Here is a 15,069-nt window from a genome sequence, read left to right as displayed (position 1 = left end):
CGTTGTGGTCTTGTGGAAACCAGCAAATCGATGATTTAAAGCGTACTAACTGCAGAAGCCCAAAATTTCATTGACTATTTTTCTTTTTCTTTTTTTTCTTTTTTTGGTCTGATTGAAGGAGCAACAGTCCAGCACTTCTCCCTGACAATCAGGGCTCCCTGCAGAAACCTATTTTCCACCCAGCACCCATCCACCCCAGACCTCCACCTGCAGCTCCAGAGGTTCGCACATATGACTCTGTCACAGGGAAACTGATCCGCAGGGGCCCTCAGGTGTCCCGTCCATCAGCCTACCTCCACACGTCAGGATCTATGTTGCTCTCTGATCCCAGAGAGCAGTCTGGTCTCAGGTACTGCAGGACTTTACCGTGAAATAAACAATACTTTATGAGGGATTATGGGGGATCATACACCATGTATGATGCATCATGTAATATACTACATTACACAGCCTCAATACAACAACATTGCACCAGTTTATTAAGGGTGGAGCGCTTCTATAAAGGTATTAATAGTCATACCATTACATTTTAAAGATATTGGTTTTCCATTTCTAGAATACTGCCATAAACTAGTGCTGAACTCTGAAGTGTCTTATGAAAGTACCTACAGTTTCAGAAAAGTGGCTCAGTGTTTCCACATTAAGCCAGTCTGCTGTCACTACAAAGAAAGGCTACTATCATAAATCCTAAAAATGCACAAAGACAACTCTTTTATATTAGATCTTCAGTGTACTCCTTTGACTCCTGAGTCTCATTTAATCTTTGCCTTCTTAAACTAAAGCAGGTGCTGGTGTAGTGATAGTCTACTCTATGAATCACCCCTGTTGGAGATGTACAGCTTCCTTAGCCATCAACTGAGGAATAATAAAAAGGCTCCAACACCCTGTTATTGTGTGGACTGATGGTCTTTGATGGTCAGGGATATTCATCAGCCACAGAGGCTTCACCTCCAGCTCTCCCACCTTGTATTGTTTACATTTTTGAATCTAGGCCAGTCAGATGTTTTCTCCTTACGCAGTGATCAGAATTTCCAGTCATGTTCTTGTTTGACAGCAATAATGTGGCAGGTGAAAGAACGGCTTCACATTTCACCTCTGATCTATCACTCTGTCATTCATCAGTCACCCACATCGCCAGTTTGTCATTGGGATGCCACATGCAGACGCTGACCTGCATGCTTTATAATAACGCCAGAAAATTACAGACTCCAACTCTTAATAGCAGCTCAGTGTTTTTAAGTTGAATATATCTGTGATCATACTCCATAATTAATAATCTAAAGTGGAAAATTGGCTCATTTTATTCATAGATTAGAGGCACTATGGAGTTTTCAGGAAGCTGCATAACCTTGGATTGAATCATCAAAGAAGATCTGCTCAATTAAGCACTGCCAAGAGGAACCATAGAAAAGTTTGTCTTCCCATTTGCATATACATCTACTGGGCCCTCGTTACAGAGAAGAAAGCCTATCTGTTTTTTTGTGACTGGTCTACCCCCTTTTACCGCCTACACCTACCCGTCTATGAGCTGATTATGTACAGTGTTTGCAACCTAATTCTGGTGCCTGGCATTTCCTGTAAATATCACTGTAACATATAGAGCATCAAGAATAAAATGAGAAAAATATGACAGGAAAATGATAGTGGAATCGTCTCTATGTTCTAAAACAAATATCACAAACTAATCCCAATGTAGATATCCTCTCTGATCCAGTGAATCAGATCATCAGTTAACTTGTGTTGAATTATTTTCATTGTCAATATTTCATGGACTATTGTGTTATATATATATATATATATATATATATATATATATATATATTTTTTTTTTTTTTATTTTATTATTTTTTTTAAAGAGACCTTCCCTGAATTTGTTGGTTGCCTCCAAAGCATGTGGAATAACTTCAGTGTGAATGATGCTCGATGAATTTTCTTTGAAAATCCAAAAGACGTGACAATGCTTCTTTTCAGTTTTCCCAATCAACAATGAGAAACGCTAACAGCAGCTAAGAAATGGATGCCAGTAATCACGAACGTCAACAAGCAGCAAGCTCTCAGTGCAATAAAGACTCCAACACTAACGCCGCATTTTAGCTTTGGCTTTAGATAGCCTCATTACTCAATGACATAGTCGCTATGGTTAACCAGCTAATTACTATGTAAGGCATCAGACAAAGTCTTTGAGTGAGCAGGTAACCTGACATCACATTTGCAAGAAATAGAAATATATTTTACCCCTCAGGATCACAGTATGTTGGACTTGAGCAGGGCATTCGGTGAAGGGTCAGTTGGTTTTTCAGAATCAAATCCAGCCTGGAGCTTTTCTTTCTGATGTTTAGGCTGATGTTAGCTTGCTTGCTAATATGGACAAATTACAAGTGACTTCCCTAAAACATTTATTTGAATAGATAAGGTTAGCTAAGTCATCCAATTTCATGTGCCAGTCTAGTAACTTAGCTGGCTGTTTAGCAAATAAGGGATTGGGGAACTAACCATTGCCGAATTTGTGCAGCATGCTGATGTTATAGCCAGCTGAACAACAATATCTTACTTCCTGACATTATGGCAGTATGAGTGGAAAAGCTAGCTTGCATGGTTATTGTGGTAGTATAATATCAAACTGCAGATTTTTTGCAACAAGTAAATTTGTTAGAGTGACAAAGCAATTATGTAACTAACATTTTGCTGATTACAGTAATAACAAACATGGAGGCAGTTAGCCAGCTCACTGTAACATGGCACCTGACCCAAGCATACAGTGTATAGCTGGTCTCTGGGTGGGCAAGTGCATCTATACAAACATAAAGTAGTGAAATATAATAGAACATAACAGTGTTGTGTATTTCTCATTAATATTCAGGCCATTGTAAACTTTCATGTGACATCTGAGCAGCACAGCATTTAAAGAGCACAGGTGCCATTAAAAACAGTTTTTCTGATGTAGTACCCACTACCCATGTCAGAATAAAACGTAGCTACCACATTTAGACAAAGTGATTTGTATTCTCAGTGTTTCACGTTTGTTTTATACTTGTGTACCTTAGGGGAACCTCACAGAGTCAGCAAGACGAGGGAGTAGAGTCCGGCCGAGATGATGAGCAGCCTGGACCATCTCGGCGAAAACGACAGCCAAGCATGTCAGAAACAATGCCACTATACACTCTGTGCAAGGAGGACCTGGACAGCATGGACAAAGAGGTAAGGATGGACAAAACTTTCATTCAGCATTCGACCTGGTGGCGTTTGAGCTAGACTAGGGAGTCTACAGAAATCTATCATGTTTAATGAGTCTGTTACGCACACAGTCAAAATAGGCTTGTGGTACTTCACCAACAGTGACAGACACTGTGAAAATGGAAAGTTCTCTGTACAAGGAATGAGGCAATTAAATGGTTTCATTTCAGCAGTGACTGTGAAATAAATTTCCATAGCATACTCACAGCAGGCATCTACCTGCAGTGTTATTGCTTTGCATTGGACGTAGGAATAGAAATCAGAAATTGGTTCTCCAAATCTAATCCAGCAAAACATGTATGCCTCTGAGCTCATTAGTTCTTTTGATAATGTCACCATATTTGTCAAATAGTTATGCACTGCAAAGGAGGGACATCAATTTAGATGTGGAAATGCTGCACATATTTCAGCCCTTTTCTGCTGTGTTCAAGTGCATCGACAGGGAAACATTTGCAGTTAAGAAAAAAAATTAGGACTACAGATCAGACATTAATGAGGGAATTGTTAAAAAACAAAAGTTAAATGTTATCAAATGGTAAATATAAAGGAAGCTTTCACAGCAGTCAAAACGTCAGCAGCACATCCTTAAACAGACTTCTACCTTTCATCTGATGTTCAAATCTTTCCACGGACTATTACTTCTGTCTGCTCACTGCATTTTGTAGTTTTGGCCTCACAAGGCAGGCGAAGTGATTACTAATGTCAGGGAGCTCAGCTCCCTCTTTGGTAATACTCTATAATGGAATTCTGAATTCTTCTAATGCTTCAGCAGGGGGGAGAAGTGCAGAGCAGATCCTTGAGATCTGCCAAGAGCCTCTCGGTGGGCGATTATTCTGGCGAAAGACCTATGTGGCTTGTTCACATGGGGTATGACAAGCCACGTTTGAAGTGAGGTCAATGGTGGATTAGTGTGACTATTCTCTTTTGCATGTAATGATAATTTCTTACAGGAAAGCTACATGGGTTACTGCTAGATTCATTTGTCCTTTGAATATGATTAAAGGGAAGTTAAGAGTAAGAATTTTGAAAAAATAAAGCAATTTTTTGTATTTCTTTGTAGTTAATATATACTGCATTCACGTTAAAACTGCACCATGAACATTTTTAAATTAAAAATTGCAAAAATGTAATGTGTCGCTAACATTGACAGTATGAAAGATGGATGCAGCTCGTAACGTTTGGTTGTGAAAAAGCAAACATGACGTCACAGTCAAACCTGACTGTGAAACTACACGCTCATTGGTGTGTGGTTGACAAGTCGTTAACTAATTATCCTGTGATTTCATAACACAGGTAATCCGCCTTTTTGAAAAGTAGTTGGAAAAACATTTACAAAATAGATGTAATTTAATTTTTCTGCCATAAACGTCTCACAGCCACAGCTATCGCCATCTGGTGGTCTTTGGGTAGAACTCAGGTTTTAGGCACTTTCGCTGCATTGGCTTTTTTCAGCCTAGAAGTTACTTCTGTGTTTTATACTATCTGTGATCTTTAGTAGTGGAAAAAAGAATACTCGGGTGCTCTTTACACTTTGCAGTTCTGGTCAGATCTGTGGTCCCTTTTTGCACATTTCACACTCATCGCTCTTATTTTACAGCCCACTAATGAACTATTTTGGTTGACATTCATTAACTTTGCTTGTGTAGTTTATTGTTGTATTTTAAAAAAAAAGAAATCCCATTGTTTTCAAGCGAATCAATTTATTTTAAAGGCCAGTGACTTTCATGGGCTGTTGTTAGAGAATGGATAAAGTAATGACCAAAAAGATTAATTTGAATTAAAAGCATTAAGACTTCTTATAATGAAACAATGAAGATTTTTGTACATGACATAATAGTTTTGTGGCTTTCAGCCCTTAAAGTTTTAACTTGAAATCTGTGTATAGACCCTATAAGGAAATTGCACTTTTAGTTAGAAATAATTAAATGATGTGGATGTCACTGTGATTGGTCATGCTTTAAACCACAAACTGTCTCCAGTTACTGGGATGCAAAATGATCTGCCTGGTTATTAACTCAATTGAATTCTGGGGTTAAGTAACTCCGTAGCTGCAGGCAACCACTCAGCCTGGGAACTGCTTTGCCTTGCCTTTTAGGAAACAGACTCCCCACTCCCCCTATTTTTTTCTCCTACACTTCATGTGCTTATAGAAGATCCTTAGCTGACTCACATATCTTCTATATATTACTGACCTACATTACTGCTAAAACCAGCAGCTATTTAACATTTACTTGTTATATTATATACATGTGGTTCCATTGTGATATATGTTCTGCAACTGTGTCTTTTTGTTAAGACATGGCCTGACTAGCTTGTGTTGGAATAGCTGATAACCCCTGTTGCTACTGTTAGCTAGCATGCTAATTAGTTCATCAGGCTTGCTTTTAGCATTGGCACTTAAGCTGGAAAAACATATATATTTTTAATGTTCTGTGCCACTGGATGTCGCACAGCATTGCTTTTAAGGTTGTTTGATGGACATGCAAGGGCTTAGAGTAAAACATAAATAGACTAGTGATTCGGTTGGTTTATATTATGTTTTCTATTGTTTTGGATTTATAAAGGCTAACAAAACAGACAACCCAGAGTTCTGCCTGAACTCCCATCTTATACACACATGCTATGAATCCCAAAGCTTGACAGGCTGTTCATGCCTGGGTTCAGTTGCAGAGTTACAGTAGGACAGTTGCTGTCTGGAGGAAGAATAAATAGATTGAAATTTGATTTTTTTAAAATGTACATCTTTTCCCATTTTCTTTTTACCAGTAAGCGCACAAAACAAAGAGTTCATTGTACTGAAACCTTTAATATTACTCAATATAATTCTTTCTGGTAGAGGCATCTAATGGGTCCTTTTAGATGCTGTGGCTAAAGCAAAACAGACTGGATTTTAGAACCACTGCAGCCAAATGGAAACTGAACATTGTGGGTTTGTTATTAATCTGCAAATGGAGCAGTCAGTGGTTTGGTCAGAGCTTTGGTATGATTGTGTCTGACCTGGTGTAATGAGACTGAAAAAATGGCTTTCATGTCTTTGAAATGCTGTTTTGAAACAGGGATGGTATGGTGCTTGAAAACCATGTATGTGTTCTAAGTATGTGATGAATGTCTTTCATTCATTGATGAATATGTAAGTAAATTAGATTAATTGTTTTGTTAGACTGAGGTTTGGAAAATGTCGTTTGTTCAAATGTGGTAATTCTCACTGGTTCTACCTTGGTGAAATTATGAGCTCACATATCTCTGTAGGGATTACTCTGATTATTCTAATTATTCATCCTCTGTGAACTCCTACGGAAATAAGAGCTTTTTGCACTCTGTAATTGCTTTGTGTGAAGTAGGGGGCTGAACTACTGGAGGATAGAGCTGCCATCTCTCTATCTTCTGAAGTGTCAAAGCCTCATAGCCTCTCTCTTATAGATGGGAGGATATATTTCGATGCCCAGGGGAAACTTGAAAATCACACTTTCCCCACATTTCTGCACCTAAAAAGAGAGTGCAAAGGAACGTTTACTTTGTGCTGTTAAACAGGATTTGGCAATGAATGCAAACACACAAGATGAAATTGAGATTGGAGAGGATCGTGATTATCCATAGGTCCATCCTTAACATCAGGGATTATAGACATTTATGGCAGTTGGCCATAAGATTTAGGTCACACAGGCTTAGAAACCATTCTGCGATCTCCTGACAGCCTCTGGTTCCTTAGGAAAAATGTGAATTCCCGACAGGTTTGCTGAGATTGCTGTAGTTGCCCATAGTTTGCATAGAAGATGCTGACTTGTCTCCAAACACTCACCAACTACTGGCCAAGCGATAGTGAAGCTTGAAAAAGTGCAGCACATATAGACATCAAGTGCCTTTAAACTAAAAGTAAAAATGTTTCAAAAGGCACAGCTTATTACCGCCTCTCTTCCTGGTTTGAGTCACACTTTTCAGTTTCATGTGCAGACAAGTTTACTTCTGTCAGCAACCTCTAGCAACCACCTGCCAACCATTCGTGGATTGCTCTTCTCCCTAAGCAACCGGAGATTGATCTCGACCACTGGGTTCAATTTAATTAACTGTTCATAAGTATTAATCCTTCTTTGCATGAAGACAAAAAGGGTGAAGTTTGGTAGTCCTGTTCTAGAAAGTCACATGTCTTTATCGAGCAGTTGCTTTTTTCCCATTTATCACTACCATGTGCACTAAAACTTGAGCATGACAGCATGGACCAAGCATTAATTTTCAGTCCTAATTAAAGGCCAGCCTCTTGCTGATGTAGCACTATAGTGGATAAAGATCAAGTTGCCTAATGAGGGATCCAGAATTGATTCCAAGTATTATTCCCAAAACACCAGCTGCTTTTACTGTGTAAATGTGGTATTAGTTCTGAAGCACAAATCTGAGTGAAGTTAATCATTAATTTGGGGGCAATTTTATAATGATTTGTTTAATCTTGCTCTGTGTTGGGAGAAAATACAGTGTCTAAACCCTTATGTTTACTTTGAAGTGATCTATTCAAAAATTTTAAGGAATATAATTTTATTTGCTCTACCAAAGACCAGAGGCTGTAGTTCTCAAATTTGCCCTACTGGGCTATTGCAACACCTCTTAAACAAATTCTGCCCGATGTGTGCGTGTTTAAAGATAAATTATACTGCCCACTGACAAGGAAATTAAATTCACTGGAGGATGTTTATGCTAATATGGCTGCTGTAAAATGCTCAGGGTAAAATGGGGTGAAATATAAATAAACACATGATAGTACGGTTCATTTTATATACTCTGCTATTAATAAATGATAATCCTACTACATCCTGCATAGCACTTATATCATCTTACTTTATTATTTCCATAAATAATACATTTACACTCATATTACATCACAGTATTACAAAGAGGCAACTGTTTAAAAAAACGTTTCCAAGTAGCTGAATAAAGGCACGTCGATAGGCCTTTGGCTTTTTAGTTTAGATTATTAGCTTTAGCAATTTATCAGACTTGTAGAACTGTGAGGCACGACTGTTTGCTTCTTGCAAGTGAAGCTTAAAGCCTTGTTCACCATGTTTTGCTCTGTAAAGAGGTAGAGAGTTGACTCGAGTGAAGGATCCTTTGTAGATGCACTGCATTTCAAATGTCATCCTCTTCGAACTGTTTTGCTAAAGGCCAGTCTGTGACATTCTTAAACACTCTGGATCTTCAGGGGCAGAGGGAAAGAACCACACTTAATTGGCTCAAGTAAGGTACACATTTGAGTCAGTTAGACAGCCTCACATTTAAATGCCAGCAATGGTAACATGGTGGTGTGTGTCAGTTTACCTGGAGCAACATGTGCAGAGCTGCCTGGTAAATAACTGTGTACCAACTGGATGACCTTTCTTTGAAATTGCTGTGCCCTTGATGGCTGCATTTATGACTGGAAATGACTGGAATCGGTTTTGTCTTATTGCTCTCGCTAACATAATTATGTGGAATGTGGACCATCAGTCCTATGTTGGATGTTATTAGTGAGACTCTGTGCAGTCATCTGCTCCAGGATTGTAATTCAAGTAAATAAATGAATAAATAAATGAGCACGTGGGTATTATAAAGTCATGCGAGCAATAAGACTGGTTGTTGTTGGAGTGACATGCTCCCTCACGCACATGGCTCATTAGGTCTGGGATCATAGTGCATTCATCAGTCACACTCTTCACCTGCAAGTATTGATCTTGGTCATATTTCCCAAGATATGATATGCATGGCAAACAAAATTTATTTATTTTTGTTAGAATTAATATAGAAAATGATAATCATAAGAAGGAAGAAAATAAATGTAGAAGAATGAGGCAGACCATTAGCATCTGTCTGTCTCATTAAAAAAAAAAAAAAATCAGCCAACCGTAATAACACCTGTTTTATCCATTTGGATGGTCTCCCAGGAGAGAGCATTTTAACCCAGTCTCCTGCCAGCAGAGTCATTTGGCACGTGCTGCACCCTGCCACAGCTAATGTGTGCCAAAGAGACATGCAGAATTAGTTATATGAAAGCCTCTGTTGCTCTCTGTGAACAGAGTTAGACCTGGAATTTAAGTTTTAATGTGAACAGCATAGCAGCCCCAACAGTCTCCACATATAGTGTATAAAGACTTGCAATCTGTGAAATTTAATTTGGCCAATAATGAGCGTTTTTGTTGATTTAAAAGCTTAAATTTATTTAAGCTTTTATTTTTCTTTGCAATAAAGTCACAAGTTTACTTTTAATCCAGTGCAAAGCTCCTCTTGGGGGTCAGGGTGCCCTAGCTTGATTACTGCTACTTGTCATCGTATCAGTTCTCAGATTACATCAGTCCAAACATTTACTAATGTTTTATGAATGCTACAGTATCTGGAAATACAAGCTCAGACATGGAAACCTGTTCTGAGCCTTTTGGCATTAGCAAAGATGCAGTAGGGGAACTTGGACTTGAATGGTTGAACGTGTGTTCTTACAGCATTAGCGTATAAATACCTGGAGTGCTTAAATTTAGGTTCATTATGTCTGATGCAAAGATGTGTTTTTAGTTCTGGACATGCAATTAATACATTTATTGGACAGTTTTTGTGATGTCATTTATTTAATTTATTATAATAAACAACTCAGTTGTTTGTTTGTAATTTGTTTGTAATTTTAGCTCAGTTAGTTTGGTGTTTTTAAATGTCAGCGTATTTACAATCACTGAAGGTTTTTACTTTGGGTTGTTGTTTAAACTCACTTAAAAGACTATAAAAAAAATCTTATATTTAGCTGCTTTATGTAAACTCCTGATAATTGTCTGGCAGTGTTAACAGAAAAACCCAAACATCCTTCAGTTAGCCTCAACTTTATAAAATACTGTCAAACTTTTAAGGACTGGGCTATTGTCTGTCAGAACTAGTTCTTAAGATGTGCTTTGCAACCACATAAAACCTTAACTGTCTTTAAAGTTATTATGATTGATCACACTCAAAGCTGAGTGACAAGCTTCGCATTCTAGAGAAAGATGTGGAAAGTGGAAGATGTGACATTACTTGAAAACTGCAAAAACAAAGCACATTTTCATGCTAACTGGGCATACACTGATAGCGTAGCATTATCCAAACAGAGTTCAATTCTGAAAAAGTTTGTGAACAAGAACAGAATGCATTGATTTACAAATCTCATAAACCCATATTGTCTTCACAGTAGAGCACAGAAAACATACGTTGGAAGTAAGACAATGTAGCTTTATAACAAGAGTATTAGGTCAAGTTTGATGGAAGCAAATCTATTCAGATGAAATCATCTACCTATTAAGCTGAGTGTGTGGTACGGTCTGTGGTGCTAAATTTGAGTTTCACAGTTTTCAAAGAATTTAATTAGAAGACATTAGACTGGTCAAATCAGACCAACGCTGCAAACAGGAATCATGCCAACACAACCAGCAAATTATTGCTCCCAGTCACACAAGTCCATCATTTAGCCCTTAACCTGAAGCGGGATGAATATTCCATCTGGTCCAGTTTCCATTTGCACCAGTCTTTGGCAGCCTGGCAGAAATCACTCATTTGGCTGTTGTATAATGTCCACTATTGGTCCACATTTTTTTTTTAAAAAAAAGAAGCTTCTATTACTTTCTGAGCAACTTGGTGGGGGTTTATTTTTTTCAAAGGTTAAAAAAAACACACATCATTGATATAAACACCTAAATCTAAAAAGTAATAACACAAAAAACTGTCACCTGAAGCTACGTGGGGTCCGTTATTTCACAGTAATGTTTTCAGTTCAGCCTTAAATAACTCTCCTCGACTAACCTCAGCTTTCTTAGCATATCTTTTCTGGATATTGGTAAAAAGAAACCAGCATGTTCCTGTTTACAGAGCCTCTTAAAAAAAAGAAAAAAGTTCATTCTCAGAAGATTGCTGCATCTTTTCCGTTTGAGCACTTTAGCTTTCTTTATTTATGAGGAGCAAGCAGAGGATGGGAATGCCCTTGACTCAAAACAATGAGAGCTGGGTTTGTGACCCTGAGCTAATGAACAGCTGCAGGTATGAGTAGATTGGTGTTGGAGTTCTTTGTGCTCCCGATTCACCGGTCTCAGTGCATAACATTACTGTTTTGGTTTGAATAGCCAGTAATCAGAATATCTTCACATCGACTTCTCGTATTCATTTCCATTAATTTCTTTTCCCGATGGTCTCCAGTGAGCACTTTCTCTCCCAGCACAAAGCCCTCATCTTCCTCTCCCCACTTTGAATGAGCCATCAACACTCTTACTCCATTCAGCAATCAGCCGTCAGCTCTATTACCACCTCTGACTACCTTTCCCAGATGAAGTCAGTCATTTTGGCAGGGTGTAGCTTATGTAATCCCTCTTCATTGGGACTTTGCTATGAAAAGTTCTCCATGAGCTGCCCTCACGCTGAAAACATGAGCTCCTTGTACACTAACCCAGCATAAACAGAAATTGGTGAGAACAATGATTGCTGATTGGCTGCACAGAAATATGCTGAGCTCCCACTCTGGATTCCTACCTCACATATTGTAGTGCTTGCAGGCATAATGTTTTCTCCTGTGAGTTACCTTAATATAAAGAGAAAGTGATGTTTTTTAGGTAGGCGAACCAGTCCTACACCAAAACTTTGAGATTTAAGAAAGTTCTTTTCATAGCTAAGCTCTGGGGTACGTACTACTGGATTTTGTCCAGAAAAGTTGTTGGGGTGGGGTGATTCAGATCAGTTTAATGTACCAGTTGACATAGCACCATATGTGTGTGCAGGTGTATAAATAAGATTGAAATTACAGTTTTTTCTGATGGCTTAAGCACATTTTTTGTAACTATTGGCTATTTTTGCAAAACTCTACACACAAATAAGAAAACTCTTCACCCAATCAGCAAAACATTGTAGTTTTCTTGTACAAGCGAATAACCCTTGCTTAACTTTCCACACCTTTGTAAAAATGGTATTTTCGTATCCAACAGTTAACACAAGCCATCATATTAATAAGCACACAATGCACCAACTACACACTGATGGTATGAATAAAAAACACACCTGGCTTTTGCTTTCTCTGTGCACAAGGTAGGCTATGTCAGTTTGAGCTCATACTTTTGTCATAGATCCGTAAGCATAGAGGGATCCAAACTTCAAGTACTGGTGTTTATTCACACACATCAAAACAAACACAAGTGTTTATTTCCAAGTATAGGATTATTTGCAATCGCCATATTGACTATATGGGTCTCTTGGTCTGCAGTGAACATGCTTCCTCTGCCCCCAGCATCTGGTCGTCTAGCAATTCTGTAAAGTAACAATTTCAGTATTTTTACATCTATGATATTGTTGTGTTTCTCATTAGAATATGGCAGTGCTACAAATCTTAGTGCAAAGTGACTGTACTAACTGATTCTCATTTCAAAATGTCCTTATGATGCTTGCTACAGTGTAGCGGCTCAAGTTAGGCTGAACCCGTTGGCCAGCTTCCCTCAGGGTCATTCCATGGTTGATTACATGGTCCACTATTGTAGCTCTGATGTCATCAGCAATTCTATTTCTTACTCTTCTTACCCTTCTTCTCCCCCCTCCTTGTCCTTGTCGTCCTCTTCATCCTACTTCTTCACCTCCACGTCCTCTTCCTCGGCCTCCTCTACTTCTCACTCTTCCTGCTCCCTCCATTGTACTCCACACACAGAGCTTACCTGTATTATAGTGCTTAGGCTGATTGCAAAGTGAACTAATTATCTAAAAAAGTTTTCACATGTGACAGTGTGCCAGACAGTTGATAAAATAGTGTAAATAATGGCTGTAAATGTGTATAGTTTTGCTAGGAGTGCGTTGATCATTTGGAAATTGAGTATAAAGCCGTGAGTTGTGTTTACAGTTCTGCAAAAAGAGTGCTGTGCAGTGGATTGTAGCTACAACTTTGCAAAGTGTGTGTTACAAAATGGCAAACTGAGTGCAAAGCAGTGTTTGTGCTTTTAGTTTTGCAAACTCAGTGAGTGGTTTTGCTATAAGTATTAATAGTTTTAGAAATTGTGCTATAAGAATCACAGTTAGGGTTTAAGCATTCAGAAAAAACTGTAATTGAATTATGTGGAGGAGCAGCTACAATGATCAATCAAGACAAAACAGACTCGGTTAGTTTAACACTTAATGTAACTCTGTGTTTGTAAAGCTCAGAGCCCAACCAGTTTATTATTGGCTATCTGCTGATCGATCCATTTATTGATGTTGGCTTCTATACCAGTCAAGAAATGGAAAAGGGAAAAAAAGGAAAAGAAAAGGAAGGAACATGTTGGAGGAATGTGTTGATGATTTATGTTCTGAAAAAACCTGCAAAAAATAACACAATATCACATTTTACCAAATATCGGGATCAGTCTTAAATATCCGTCAGTCAGACTTTACTAGCGATACTTGTTTATTTCCTCTCGTGAACGTTTTTTTTCATCGGTGCATCCTCTGTGTGGAGGAGAAGAAAGGTGTGCCATTTCTACACAGGTAAAAATTGATTGAATAAGATGTTCAAATTTTAGGCATAAAGAATAAATCAGGAAAGATTAAAGCAAATTTTTTAATTTAATTTTCTTTTAGCTGTTGCGCTTATATCTGTCCACTAAGGCTCACATTGTCTGTGATAATACCAGTATAAATTTTTACATTGTATAGCAAAGTCGTTGCTATAGCAACACTATGCCTTTTTGTTCCTTGGTGTGAAAAACCACATATCAGCCTCATGCTTTGTTCCAAAAATTTCCAGGGAAAACACTAGCTAGGCAATTTTTTTTCTTACTTATTTTTGGCTTAAGGATATAATGCTGTTATTATACTATTATTACTACTATATACTATTATTGCACTATAATGCTGCTGCTGGCAGCTTAGAGCAATAGATTCTCACTTCAAATTAGAGGGTTTGTCATCTGTGACTGCAGCTCTTTGGAATTAATTAATTTTGAGGCTATATCACCCACCCCTACTGTCCACTTCTGTTTGGTAATTAAGGTAAGCTAAATCTTTCATAGTTGTATGTGACTGAGGCTGGTGAGGGAATGCTGCTGTGTTTTTGTTTGTTTTTGCTGCACATTTTGAAAGATCAGTGCCCTCTCCTGCTCCTGCAGCAGCAACATTATCTGTTGTCAGTTACACCGATGTGACTACAGAGTGGATTGTATACAATACAAAGAGCACCAGTGAGAGTCACAGTAAAGGTATTTTATATGAATGACTCAATGAATAATTTAGTTACTTTATGAAATAACCATCCAATCATACACACAGGTACAACTGTATTAAGCCGTAACATTTGCCTTGTTTTTTATTCAATTGTATTTTATTTCTAGGTTTTTTTTCCAAGCTGTCTTTATGTGTGTGTGTAAACAGTTCATGGGAACAGTAGATCTAATAAGATGCATTTTAAGGGTTAGCAAATATAAGGGTTGTAAGGATCGCTTTTGTCGAGAACACTGGTGTCCAAACCCAGGCCTCGAGGGTGTCCTGCAGGTTTTAGATGTGTCCTTGAGCCATCACAGCTGATTTAAATGGCTAAATGACTTCCTCAACATGTCTTGAAGTTCTCCAGAGGCCTGGTAATGAACGAATCATTTGATTCAGGTGTGTAGACCCAGGGTGAGATCTAAATCCTGCAGGACACCGGCCCTCGAGGCCTGGAGTTGGCCAAGCCTGGTCTAGAAAAAAACACAAGGGTCAACTTAAGGCTGTGATGCCCTGAAAAACACTGGAGAAACCCTGGAGTTCCTAGATCAGCTGGCAATTCTTTAATGAAAAGAGTTTGTTCAAGTAGAGCCGTCTGCTCTTGTCTCTTCCATTTCCTTATCCATTTGAAGCTGATATTTTGGATAAAAGGTTCAG

The 15,069-nt window shown here is 38.3% G+C and overlaps 1 protein-coding gene across 5 annotated transcripts in view; it reads left to right on the top strand.

The window, feature by feature from the left end:
• Positions 1–15,069, top strand: part of ctdp1 (CTD (carboxy-terminal domain, RNA polymerase II, polypeptide A) phosphatase, subunit 1) — an 82,023-nt gene that overhangs the window by 15,253 nt on the left and 51,701 nt on the right. For all 5 annotated transcript variants that reach the window (XM_003443802.5, XM_005450753.4, XM_013270484.3 and 2 more), the window contains exons 10-11: positions 119–349; positions 3,045–3,198. In XM_003443802.5, coding sequence (XP_003443850.1) covers positions 119–349; positions 3,045–3,198 — 385 coding nt within the window. The remainder of the gene's footprint in view (positions 1–118; positions 350–3,044; positions 3,199–15,069) is intronic.

The sequence above is a fragment of the Oreochromis niloticus genome, linkage group LG22 (genome assembly GCF_001858045.2).
Source record: "Oreochromis niloticus isolate F11D_XX linkage group LG22, O_niloticus_UMD_NMBU, whole genome shotgun sequence".
Lineage (NCBI taxonomy): Eukaryota > Metazoa > Chordata > Actinopteri > Cichliformes > Cichlidae > Oreochromis > Oreochromis niloticus.
This window is presented reverse-complemented; position numbering and strand designations above follow the sequence as displayed.